This window comes from Dendrobates tinctorius, unplaced genomic scaffold (assembly GCF_039654945.1).
Source record: "Dendrobates tinctorius isolate UK_male_01 unplaced genomic scaffold, ASM3965494v1 ptg000396l, whole genome shotgun sequence".
NCBI classification, from domain to species: Eukaryota; Metazoa; Chordata; class Amphibia; order Anura; family Dendrobatidae; genus Dendrobates; species Dendrobates tinctorius.
The window spans coordinates 882937-895723 of NW_027362062.1; the positions used below are offsets into that span (position 1 = coordinate 882937).

Consider the following 12787-nt stretch of genomic DNA (forward strand, 5'->3'; position numbering starts at 1 on the left):
AAGAAATAGTCTCCATTATTAAAAAACATTTACCCATTTTAGAACAAAGTGGTGAACTGAAACAAATATTAAAAAAATATTCAATTAAATTTGTTGCGAGGAGAGCTCCTACTATAGGATCCATGTTGACGGCAAGCTTATTTACTGATCCAGACAAAAAATTGAAACAAAATTGGATGAAAAGTGTAGGCTGTTATGGTTGTGGTGCAAAAATTTGTAAGTGTTGCAAATATATTGTTAAAACGAAAACATTTTCTTCTATAAAAAATGGAAAAAACTTTGAGATTTTTTCTTTTATTAATTGTAATACAGAAAATGTAATATATCTTATTGATTGTAATATTTGCGGACTTCAATATGTGGGTTGCACCACTAATTCATTGAAACAGCGTATGCGAAAACATTTGTCGGATGCAGTTAATTTGCCTATTGCAGGAGCCTCTGCTGTTTCCAAACACTTTGCCAATGTGCATAAAGGTGATCTAAAAAGCTTTTCCTTTAGGGGAATAGAGGTGGTTACAAAACCACGTAGGGGTGGTGATTTATAAAAGTAAAATCCTCTCTAGAGAAAGTAGGTGGATCTTTTTATTAGAGACTAGAGTTCCTGACGGATTGAACAGTAGAATGGACCTTATTACACAATATTAAGCAAGCAAACATCAAAATTATTATTTTTTTTTTTTTTTCTTGTGCCTACATTAGTTTCTAAAGATCATATCTTTATCTTAAACCTACTCCAATGTTATTCTTTTGAGAGTCATATTTATGATGGTCTCTGATACTTAGATCGCGCCTACTACATGATACATTTTTTTCATATATGTTTATATAAAAATTTCTTTATTTTTGCGGCAGTTATTCCATATCACTGTTGATTTGTTATTTAATGTTTATATCATTGGTCTATGTATAAAACATGTTCAATATATGTATTTTTCTAGCAATATTTTTGAACTGAGTTTCAACCATCTACTCAGGTGTTTTTAACTGGTTTGTTTCACTGCTTTTAATTAAGGGTCATTTGAATATGTTTCACAAAGGAGGATATATTGCCAGTGTTGGAGCTCAGTTCAAATAGGACCGTGAAGAAGGCACATAGTGCTGAAACATGTAGTCCCTTGCTGGAATGTTACCAATTGTTTGGAGTTCCTCACATATTTTTTATATGATTTGATGGATAAATAAAGAAGAAGATTTTATAATTCTGGTGAACTTTCAACTTTTTGCTGGATCCCAATTCTCTTACATTCCTATTTGCTGGGGCATACTCCCTGCCTGGATCCGTGCAGAATATAAGGTGAACACCGACTATTGCATTAAGAGGAACTCCTTTATGGTGAGCTGGCTATATGTTTTTTACATTGTTTGAAATATATATATATATATATATATATATATATATCTATCTCTCTAATTATTTTTTTTTTTTTTTTTTTTGTTACGACTAACTGTAGTTAGTTACTATGTCCGGGCAGCGCCAGGCTTTTCAACTAGTACATAATAAAGAAGTAGTAGTAATAACAAAATGTTTGAACATTTTGTAATGGTAGGTTTAGGCTATGTGCACACGGTGCGGCTCCTCCCGCTGATTTTTCCGTGCGGATTTTACTAAATCCGCAGGTCAAATGACCTGCATTTTTCCTGCCACCTGCGGATTTGTAGAATGGAGCAGGTGGAAAACTGCAGCAAAACCGCACAAAAGAAGTGACATGCATTTTTTTTTTTTTTTTTTATTTCGCATGAAATCCGCGCGGAAAAATCTGCAGCATGTGCACAGCGTTTTTTTTTTTTTTTTTTTACATAGCCAATAATGGTACTGTACATCACCTGCAGTTCTGCTGCGGATCCGCAGCAAAATCCGCACTGTGTGCACAGAGCCTAAAACAGTCGTCTGTCTGCATCCTTAAAGGGTTAAAAGGCTGGGCGTTTGTGGGGTTGCCAATCACAGCAGCCCTGCCGCGAGTCCCTGCGCATTCACAATAGCCTACATTGTGCTGTAAGTGGTTAAAAATAATCCGACTCTAAGCAGTTTCGGGAGTCCCCTGTGAGTAGTGGTAAAATCTCAGCATTACCACAGTTTGCATCATCAGGCACAGAGCGGTAAAATGCCGATCTACCATCGCTCTGCCTATAGAATGACAGCGGGATCCACAGAACGTGAATACTGCGTGTATTGATGGAATCAATGGTGCTATATAAATAGATAATAATATTACATGGTTTTTCGATCATTACTCATTATAAGGTGCAGGACCCCTTTAATTGGCGGTGCCTGGCGTGTGTAAAGGTCACTTCCTGCTGCGGAATCTCTTGTGTAATTATTAGACTTGCCTTTGTTAGGGACAGAGCGTCCATATCTGTGATAGAGCACGTTGTAGCTCGTAAATGTTGATGATCCTTCTCCCTTCTCTCTGATACATAATCATTTGTCAGCCGTCCACCCTGTGTATTAGCAGGCTTTTTTTTTTTTTTGCTATGACTTTTTCCTGCTTTTCATTTCTTCTTTTATGACCTTTTGGTTTCTCTTTTTTATTTTGCCTCCAGGTGTTTGATGACAAAATCCAAAACTGCAGGGATGATGAACAGAGAAAGGTCAGTGGTGTGTGTGTTGTTGTTGTGTTTTTGTTTTTTTTTTGTGTTTGTTTGTTTTATGGTATTTGACTGACTGTTTTTCAGCAAATTCTTCAAATGTATTCATTTTGTGCAAAATCAATTTATTTATTTATTTTTTAGTGCAAAAATGACAGGCATGCATAATAACATTGTTCCCCAGGGAAGGTCACTGGGAGTACATTTTTGCACAAAAATGTAGCAACTTTTTAAAAAGTTGCCTTCAACAGATTGTTGCCGCATAACATCTAGAAAGTAAAAACCCAAGCAGCAAAAAAAGAAAAGAAACAGGCAAACACATATAAAAGTAGACTAAAAAAAAAAAGTTTCTAATTTAAAAGAACAAGTGGAAAACATCCAAAACCAGACAAAAAAGTCACAAAGCAATGATGAATTTGGCCCAGAGAGTGAGAGTGCGGCTCAGGAGCATATGATGATAATGATTGGATGGAGTCCTGCTTCCCCGCACGTGGTCAGAATTGTATATGGTGGTATACAGAGGGGTTTTTTTCTGTATGAATCCGGATCATGGCTTGTTTCATTGGATGATATGTTATGACACATTTCTCCCCTAGATGTGCCACATGGAGCCACACTACATGTACAGACTCCCCATGACACCACACGTGACTAGTTTCCCCTATAAAGCCTTTTTCCCATAAGCGGAAGCGCTGCAAGCTTTATTACGAAAGTGTCTGCGCAAAAATAAGTCTATTCTGTTCATTGCGCATTCTTGAGGGTTTTTTTTCACTCGTGTGTTGTTTTTTTTTTGTTTGTTTTTTTTTTGAGTACGGAATTGCAGCGTTTTTGTACTTTTATATAAAAAGGAAAACAAAAAGTACAAAAACGCTGCAATTCCGTACTCAAAAAAAAAAAAAAAAAAAGCATTTTCACATGCAGATTTTTCAGGTAACAGATGTACTATAGAACTCACAGTGGGCACAAGTTTTGACGAACATCCACTTTCCTTGAACTAGGGCTAATTCAGATGTCAGTATTTTCCACACGTGCCAAAAAAGTACCGATGTGCGTGCTCCTCGTACATGGAGAAGAAAATACTTTTCTCCACCTTAAGCCTTGAAAATTAAGGCTGCACTTGGATGTCATCTGAGTGCAGTCTGATTTTATTTTTTCCCTTCCACAAACCATAGACTAGCATTACTGATTTTTGATCCGACGCTCATGGAAAAAAAAAAAGATGGCACTCATCCGAGGAAAAAGCTTAAGTGGGAACGTGGCCTAACAAAATTTAGAAGTGAGACAGTCGTGTGCAAAATCACTAAATAGCGTTAGGTCGTTTTAGACTCACAACTTGCTGCAATCCCCCCTTGGTGATAATAGATCACTTTACAGGGTGGTTCCTCTGCAGCTTGTCTCTCCGCTGGGGGTAGTAGTCATCTGATATCAGCACTGGAGCTTATATATTGCCGGGCTGTTATGTTATATCACTCTAAGGAGGAGTTCAGCTCATCCTAAGGGAATTTACTGGTAAATGATCTGCAGCTGTTCTCTGCATGCAGGATATTCCCGAGGGAGCAGTTTATGTATTAATTAGCCCGGATCCTGGCATCAGGAGACACCGGCAGCTTCTCGCCATAATCATCGCCTTCTATTCAATCGCATATGTTGTATTCCTCTGTGCCGATAATTGCTCTGCTTACATGTCAGACAGTCTATGGGAAATCATCCGTTTTATTAGTGGATAATCTCGCAGTATTTGTTTTTTTGTTTTTTTTTTTGTGTTTTTTTCATTTTTATTTCTGCAGAAAATCGAAAACCTCAAGGATACCACATGTGTAAGTCATTCTTGCTTTTTTTTCACTTTACCCCTTACCATGTCTTCTCTGTAAAGGTTCAAGAACAGTATAGCCACGAGAAAAAATAAAAAGTTGTCCGCTAGAGAAGCGCCTCCTGTGTGACGTGAGAATCGATCCGCACCATCTTTAGATGACTAATAGGACCCCCGCCGATCGTGATCAGTGGTCCGGTGACCCTCCCGTGTGAATGATGCGTTCTTGTAATGTACGTGTGTGACCACAGCTCCATTTACGGCAGGGCTCACGCTTATTCACTACTGATCCCATAGAATTGAACAGAGCAGTGGTCACTCATGTACAACCAGTGCTCCATTCATGCGCCCCCCCCCCCCCATTTTTTTTGACTGATGGGAGTCCCAGCAATCAGACACCCACCAATAATACATTTTCCTATGTTGATAATTGTGTTTTTTTTTTTTGTTTTTTTTTTTGTGGGATACCCCTTTATGTAAAAGCCACACTGCTGTTACTTATTCTGCTCTGTGTTCTTAGGGTTAGTCCCGACCATCTTGATAGGATTGTTTATCAGTTTTATACCTCTAGAAGGGATTTATTATCTTGTGCAACACATTTTCACCTCCTGTTGGCAGCTCCCAGGACCCCTGTGGTGACTGCAGCCAGGAAGGTTTACCATTAACTATTACAAGGTTACTGAGAGAGCATAGTGAGAGGACAAGTGTGACACCGCTGTACCATGACCCTAATGGAAATGTCTTTGCTTTTCTAGAGTATGGTAGAATCCATTAAACACTGCATTGTGTTGCTGCAGATTGCAAAAGTAAGTTGTCACATGCCTGTCTTCATTTTTATATCTCTACAGTGCTTTTTTTTTTTTTTTTTTTTGAGTGATTGTTGTCAAACATAACTTCTGTAGATCCCTTTTTTTTTGGTTGGTAAAGCTGGGAGGGTGTGACCATGCTGTGGCATTCAGTTACTTTTAAATGTATTTTTACTTATTTAGTAAATATATCCATCATCCAGTGCTATAGGAGCATAGTGCCCAGCATGCATCGCTTTTGCTATTGTCCCATGACTTACCTGCCACAAACAGAAAGCCTACCTCTTTTATGCCTGTACACAGTATGAAAGACATTAGATTGGGATCAGAGTGACTAAGGACCCCCACACTTCCTTTACAGAAACCCAGCCCCTGTTTCTTCATGTTTTCCATCGTCTGTGTACTTTTTCATCGTCTTCATGTTCTTCTTTGTCTTCTTCTTTGTCGTCGTTGTTGTTGTTGTTGTTGTTCTTAGTCTTTGTGGTGTCCTTCTTTATGTTTGTGTTGTTCTTTGCCTGCGTGGTGGTGGTGGTGTTCATTCTTCTTCATTTTTGTTGCTCTTTGTTGTTCCTTGTCTTTGTGTTGTCCTTCTTCTTTATCTTTTGTGTTGTCCTTCTTCTTTATCTTTTGTGTTGTCCTTCTTTGTCTGCATGTAGTTGTTGTTCTTCTTCTTTATCTTTGTGTTTCCCTTCTTTGTCTGGGTGTAGTTGTTCTTATCTTTGTGTTGTCCTTCTTTGCGTGTAGTTGTTCTTTTATCTTTGTGTAGTTGTTCTTCTTTTATCTTTGTGTTGTTGTTGTTCTTTGTCTGGGTGTAGTTGTTGTTCTTCTTTGAGGTGTTTTTCTTTGTGTTGTTCTTTGTCTTCACAATCTTTTTCAGGGTAATCTTCATCTAATTCATGTTTTTACTATTTGGTGGGTTTATGGAGCTGAGCCCTCTCCATGTACCGTGGGTGACAGCTGTATTATAGTCAGAACCTGCCTTGAACAACAATTACAAAGATTGCTGCAACTTCACCCCTTAGCCAATCACTGATGGTAATATTTCAGTGGGATCCGCTGTGTACTGCGCTCCTGAGCTTGCTCTGTACACGTGTGACATACAGGTACATCAAATGTCGTAAAAGCGTTAAGAAAAAAGTGTCTAGGGTCCTGCTGCATACAAGGAGTAGAAGTGTTACTGAGAAAACGCTCCTCTCTTACATAGTACACAGAAGGAAGAGATGTCAGATGTCATTTTTCCCTTTAGCGTATGTGCACCAATTCAGGAATTGACAGCACTTTAGTCGCAGCACATGTCCGCTGCATCCAAAGCGCTGCCGTCTGTTGAACGCGGGTGATTCCGCATATGTTCGCTGAACCGTGCGTATTCACCGCGTCCAATACATTGTATGGATGAAATTTCTCTTGCGGAGGCTCGCGTCTCCGCTAAATAAAGACATGCTACGGTCTTTCTTGAAATCCCATCCACTATGCTGTAACATCTGGGCGCTGCAGGTTGGACGCTGCAGAAGTACACAGCGTCCAGCCCGCAGCGTTTACTTATCATCTGCACATACCCTCAATGTTCTAGTGCAAGAAGCAGGATTATCAGTTTGGGCGTCGGATGTAAGTGAAGGATCCTCGCGCTCCACCTTCTCAATACAGCGGCAGTATTTATTTTCCTGTTTGGTTGTGCAATGTGGAAAAATTGTCTCCATGCAGCAGCCGGAGAAGTCCCCACTGCTTAATCCCCTGGTGATGATATCTGCCCATAACATGCGTTAATCACAGCGGCGGTCTTGACCTTGCACTCTGGTAATGAATCCTCATAATCTGTGCAAAATCTCCATCTCTTCTGACAGCAGCGGCCATCTCCATTGTAGCTCATCCCGCCTACATTTATTGTGTATCTCGCACCTCCTATAATGGTTAATGTAATGTAGGGGAACGTGCGCAATACCGGCAGGCGGTACTCCTGGTGATACTAGGCTGATCTCTGTTCTTCTTGTGTTACTTTGTGTTTTTGTATTTTTCTCCCTGTTGTAGGTGGACGGTGAGGAGTCAGATACTATTCTACTCATGTTCTGTATTATGTCAGTGATTGGCACCTTGTTCTAATTACTTTCCTAATTGATAGAGATAGAGAGATATATATACACATACACACACACACACACTACAGACCAAAAGTTTGGACACACCTCATTCAAAGAGTTTTCTTTATTTGCATGACTATGAAAATTGTAGATTCACCCTGAAGGCATCAAAACTATGAGTTACCACATGTGGAATTATGACTACCTCTTGAAGCTCATCAAGAGAATGCCAAGAGTGTGCAAAGCAGTAATCAAAGCAAAAGGTGGCTACGTTGAAGAACCAAGAATATAAGACATATTTTCCGTTGTTTCACACTTTTTTTTAATTATATACCGGTAATTCCACATGTGTTAATTCATAGTTTTGATGCCTTCAGAGTGAATCTACAATTTTCATAGTCCTGAAAATAAAGAAAACTCTTTGAATGAGAAGCTGTGTCCAAACTTTTGGTCTATACTGTCAGGAAGTCAGAGCAAATCCATCCAGCGCTCTGGTTTTGACGCCAGGCCTCTCTTAAAGGGATCCCTGGTATGGAAGTTAGAACCGTTCCACTCAGTGCTCTGGTTCTGATCCCAGTCTCTCTTAAAGGGATCTCCGGTATGGAAGTGAGGTCAAATCCACTCTGTGCTTTGGTACCTACCCCAGGCCTCTCTTAAAGGGATCTCCGGTATGGAAGTTCGGGTAAACCCTCAGCTCTCTGATTCTCACCCCAGGCTTCTATTAAAGTTATCATTGGTATGGAAGTTAGGACCGTTCTACTCAGCGCTCTGATTCTGATCCCAGGCTGACGGGATGATGTGAGATATTAGGGGTAGTAGTCCGGTGGCTCTGGCTGACGGAATGATGTGGGATATTAGTGGTACTAGTCCGGTAGCTCTGGCTGACAGGATGATGTGGGATATTAGTGGTAGTAGTCTGGTGTCCCTGGCTGACGGGATGATGTGGGATATTAGGACTAGACCATCAATATAAAAGTCCCGGACAACCCCTTTAACAAATTATATTTCACCTGATAACCCCTTTTGGCACATTTTGTGCATATGGCTGACTTCACACATCCATGTTCAGATCATCATGCCCAGATCAACCGTGAGGCTCTTTGTATGTAATATATATTTATGGTCGGAGAGCCATGGTCGGTCTGGGCGTTATGGTCTGTATATAGACCATGCATGAAGCGCTGGCGCCATTCAACATCTATCCTTCTCTCTCCCCAATGAAACCCATGAATCAGCCAGCATGTGTTCTCAGTAGCGAGATGGGGAGAAGCTCCTGTTGGACCCCTTAGGGTTTGGCTTTTCGCTGAGAACCTAAAGATGCCCTATCCTCCTGTCCCCCAACACCTGCTAATTGGGGAAAATTTGGAGGTCTACATAGTGGAAGCTCGTCCAAGAATTGTCACTGATGGTCGACATTAATCTAGTGTGTGCGACCAGCTATAGTAGTCTTCATGAAAAACTGTACTCCAGTCTTCAGGAGCTGTTGTTTGTGGCATCCTCCGTTGCTGCATGTTCACAATGTTAACATTTCTTTTCTTAAGGACCAAACTAACGAGGACAAGCACGCAGATGGACTTATAGTAAGTTTATCCCTAATGTATTACTTCCTTTATTTCTGCAGAACATTCACCTGATCTCAGGAAGACCTGGTCGTCTTCACCGTTCTTCTAGATCCACCAACCTCTCCTGCTTCTTAGAGTAATCATTTCTCCCACCTAACACTAACTTTGTCTAAAGAAAGTCCTGTTTCCTTACAACATCTCTAAGGTTCCCTCTTTTGTATGTGTGGGATGTGGTCAATTATCACTTGGCGATGGGAAAAGAAGCTAAATGTTCAAGACCCCAACCAAAAAAATGGCCAATAGAAGCCATCGGCTACATTTTAAAGGGGTTGTCCAGGATTAACAATTTGCTTAATCCCAAACCTAGCGCTACGCCTGTCCTCAGTTTATGACTGGTGTTGCATTAAACCTCATTTAAGTCAATGGGACTCTCCTGCAGTATTTTGCCAGGTATGCCATGGAGAAAGCCACTGTGTATTTCTAACACTAGGCAGTATTATGCGACAGAATTAAAGGGGTTGTCCAGTGAAAACACAGTATCGCATACCCCTGGGTAAATGTGACCCCTTATTGATCGGTGGGGTCTGACCGCTGGGACTGGCACCGACCTGCTATGATGGAGCGGCAGTGGAGATGCTCAAACTCCCCTCCATTTATTTCTACGGGGTATCCAAGAGCTGCGGTCAGCTTTTTCCAGCAGACCCATAGAGAATAAATGGATCGACGGTCAAGTCTTCGAACAGCGGCTCAATTTTGTAACTAGAATAAAAATTCTCCGTTCTTCCGATCGGTGTGGTTGATCGGTAAGGTATCACTTACCTTGTGGATAGGCGACGGCTTGTTGTCGCCAAACACCCCCTTTGATGAAAATTTGTAAATACGTTGCTTTATTTGCTTTGTAGCGCTTTTAAGCTACAACCTGTGCTACATTGGGAGCTGCGTTTAGAATTGGGCAGGCTTCACAGCTGAAATCTCAAAGCTTTTCCTTGCAGCGTCACATATACAATAATTGTTTATTGCACAGTTCCATATATATTCACTTTTTTTTTTGTAATTTAGCAGTCGGGGGTTCGGGAAGATGTTTGCTCGAGTCTAGAATGAATATAGATTGTTTTGTAGTTTAAAAAAAAAAAAAAAATTGTGAATCTTCCCTGTCCTTATTATCAGAATGATTATTAGGGTAAGGGCGCAGTTAGGCAGTCGTATAAATCGGACTGCCGGGCACGGACTGGCCAGCGGCTCTCCCGACCCAAGTGGGACAGCTGCATAGAAATATATGAAGCTGTCAAGCTTGGACCCAGTGAGCCGATGGCCAGTCCTTACTCTCTCAACTCCTAATCTATTGAGAGAAGGAAATGTATCCAGTCCTGCCACCGAGTAATATTGTATCCAGTGTGACCACATGTAATCAGAAATATGTATATTCGGGGATCAGTTATGAAGACATGATAGTTGCTTAGATGTGCATATAAACTTGCCGCTGGGAAGGGGTTGTCACAAAGTATATAGGGTTTATTTAAAACCCCCATTTTCCCACCTCTCCAGTGGTCTCTTATAAGGAGTGGGAGTCACGGTGTCCTGTTGTCTCCCTGACCGCTGCAGCCACTGATAAGCGGGTGGGATGACGTCCTATACATCAGTCGCTAGACTGGCCAGCTAATCAGTGGTGTCCACGGTCAGGGTATTTTGAATCCCCCCCCCCCCACCCCCCCCAAAAAAAAAAAAAAAAAAGCACTGTTAATTGGCTGCAGAAAACCCTTAATGGGGGGAAAAAAACCTTTTCAAAACTGCTTCAGGAAAAAGGCAAAATGTCTCCAAAAACTTTGCAATAAGAATGTTCCCTGAAGCGGCTTCCACTTGAAAGACCATGGTCTTGTCTGCCTCAAAAAACTCCCATGTGAACACGGTCTTACATCCCCTTTATGTCACTACCCCACTTCCACAGGCGTCTGTTTTCTCGCTTTCTACACGTAACCCATCATCTCTTGCTCTTCGTTTTTCTTTCTGCCTCTGGATCATCATCCTGTCGACCTCTCCCAGTAACCGCTCCGCGTAGCCTCATTCATCCTGTTTACATTATTACTAATGGCAAAGTCATCGCTGCATGTTTTACCCGTAAGACCAGGTTCACACAATGTGAATACCAGGGACTGACGAACTCCATATTACAGCTCTCGGGTGTGTTTCCATGATGATACAGCTGCAAGTTCATCCAAATCTGCACGTCAGAGGAAAATATTTAGCATTTATTGACGCCCTGCAGATTTTCTCCGTAGCCTGTGAGTGAGATAGGAAAAACATATCCTAACAAGACAGATACTGTAACCCATAGCCCCAATTTCCTCTTACAAATCACCTTATGGGAACATATTCTGACAGCTGTAATTTCTCTAGAATCCTTTACTTATCTTCAGTGGGGTTTCCAAGGTTAGAAAAAAAAAACAAAAACAGCGCCACTCTTGTCCTTTGGCTGCATCTGGTACTACAGCGCCACTCTTGTCCTTTGGCTGCATCTGGTACTACAGCGCCACTCTTGTCCTTTGGCTGCGTCAGGTACTACAGCTTCTCATCGTTCACATCAATAAATTGAAGCTGCAATACCGGATACAACCGTCAACAAGAATGTTACGGCTTCGGGGGGGGGGGGGACTCTCATTTCTAAGCATAGACAACCCCTTAAAGAAAATGCTCATCCCCTGGCGCCACCTTATAGTTCTGAGGTTTGAAATGAAGATGGAGCTTTACTTCCAAGGAGACCTTTTGCCTTTTGTTTTATTTGCACATGAAATATTTATTGCACTGAAGGCTTCAGCCTTGAGATACTTTCTTGTTGTGTTTTGCATTATGGCTACAAATATCCTGCATTGTTATTTTTCCACGTATCTGCCTAATGGAAAAATAACTCCATGTGTTACCATTCTTGTCATGCAAGTGCTTAAAAGAATGCATTAAGTGTCATTAGCATCTGCGGAAAGGCACGTCATAGTAACGGACGTTATTATTGTTCTTGTTTCTTCTGAAGAAGGGATTTGGTAGAGGACTATATACCGTAAATATTTTTTATTTAATTTTTTCCGTTCATGAACAGATTCACTTTCTAGATCTTTCTGCACTGGAGTTTGCTGTCTCGTACTTGCTCCATTCCTCTTCTGACTTTCTTAAGTTTCTCTTCTGCTTCTCTCTCCATAGAGCACCATAAATCCTGTGGATTCCATATATCAGCCAAGTCCATTGGAGCCTGCAGTGATCCGCACGATGCCAACGCAAACCGTTCCGATGCCAGGTAACAATATACTAATGGTCTTTATGCAGACAAGGGGAGCTGTACGTTGGTGCCTATTAAATCCATTTATTGATGCCTTGCATTATAGACTAGGACATCACCTCTTACACAGCTCCTCGGCAGGCTAGTCCTTATGTACAATACATTGGATTGTTTAGCATCGCCATTTTCGGTGACTCGTGTCTTTTATATTCCAGAAGCTGTGCAGGTTGGCAAAGGAGAGCAGCGTCCATCTTCTCTGGCTGTGGGGTCAGTAGTGGGTACCCTTGCCAGTCATCAGACGCCAACACCCAACAGCACAGGTGGGACGTTTAAAAAAGATAAAATCATTATTTAAGGGGGTTTTCCCAAATATTTTTTGTCATCTTGTGGATATGGTCTAATTTACCGATTGCTGGGGTTCTAGCTTTTATGAACCCGGGAATAAGCCCCTTGTGTGTGACGTGGAGGTCAAAAATGCGCACCTCCACTCTATTTATTTCTATGGGGCTTTTTGACATAGCTGAGCACTTAACTCTGCTTTCCAAGCAGTTCAATGGACAATGATAGAGTCAGAGGTGCAAATGATCAACCTTTATTCTACTTAGACAGGTTTGTGCAGAGTTCTATGCTCTGAATCCATTCTGGTCCATAGCTCTGTACCCTAGCTGCCTGAAACCTAC

General features: G+C 41.2%; 1 protein-coding gene across 4 annotated transcripts in view; it reads left to right on the plus strand.

The window, feature by feature from the left end:
• OSBPL9 (oxysterol binding protein like 9) overlaps window positions 1–12787 on the plus strand; it is a 98219-nt gene that overhangs the window by 55715 nt on the left and 29717 nt on the right. For 3 of the 4 annotated variants that reach the window (XM_073563651.1, XM_073563648.1, XM_073563652.1), the window contains 6 exons: window positions 2545–2592; window positions 4377–4406; window positions 5155–5205; window positions 8822–8860; window positions 12032–12125; window positions 12323–12427. In XM_073563651.1, coding sequence (XP_073419752.1) covers window positions 2545–2592; window positions 4377–4406; window positions 5155–5205; window positions 8822–8860; window positions 12032–12125; window positions 12323–12427 — 367 coding nt within the window. The remainder of the gene's footprint in view (window positions 1–2544; window positions 2593–4376; window positions 4407–5154; window positions 5206–8821; window positions 8861–12031; window positions 12126–12322; window positions 12428–12787) is intronic. The other variant, XM_073563649.1, reaches the window with a different exon arrangement.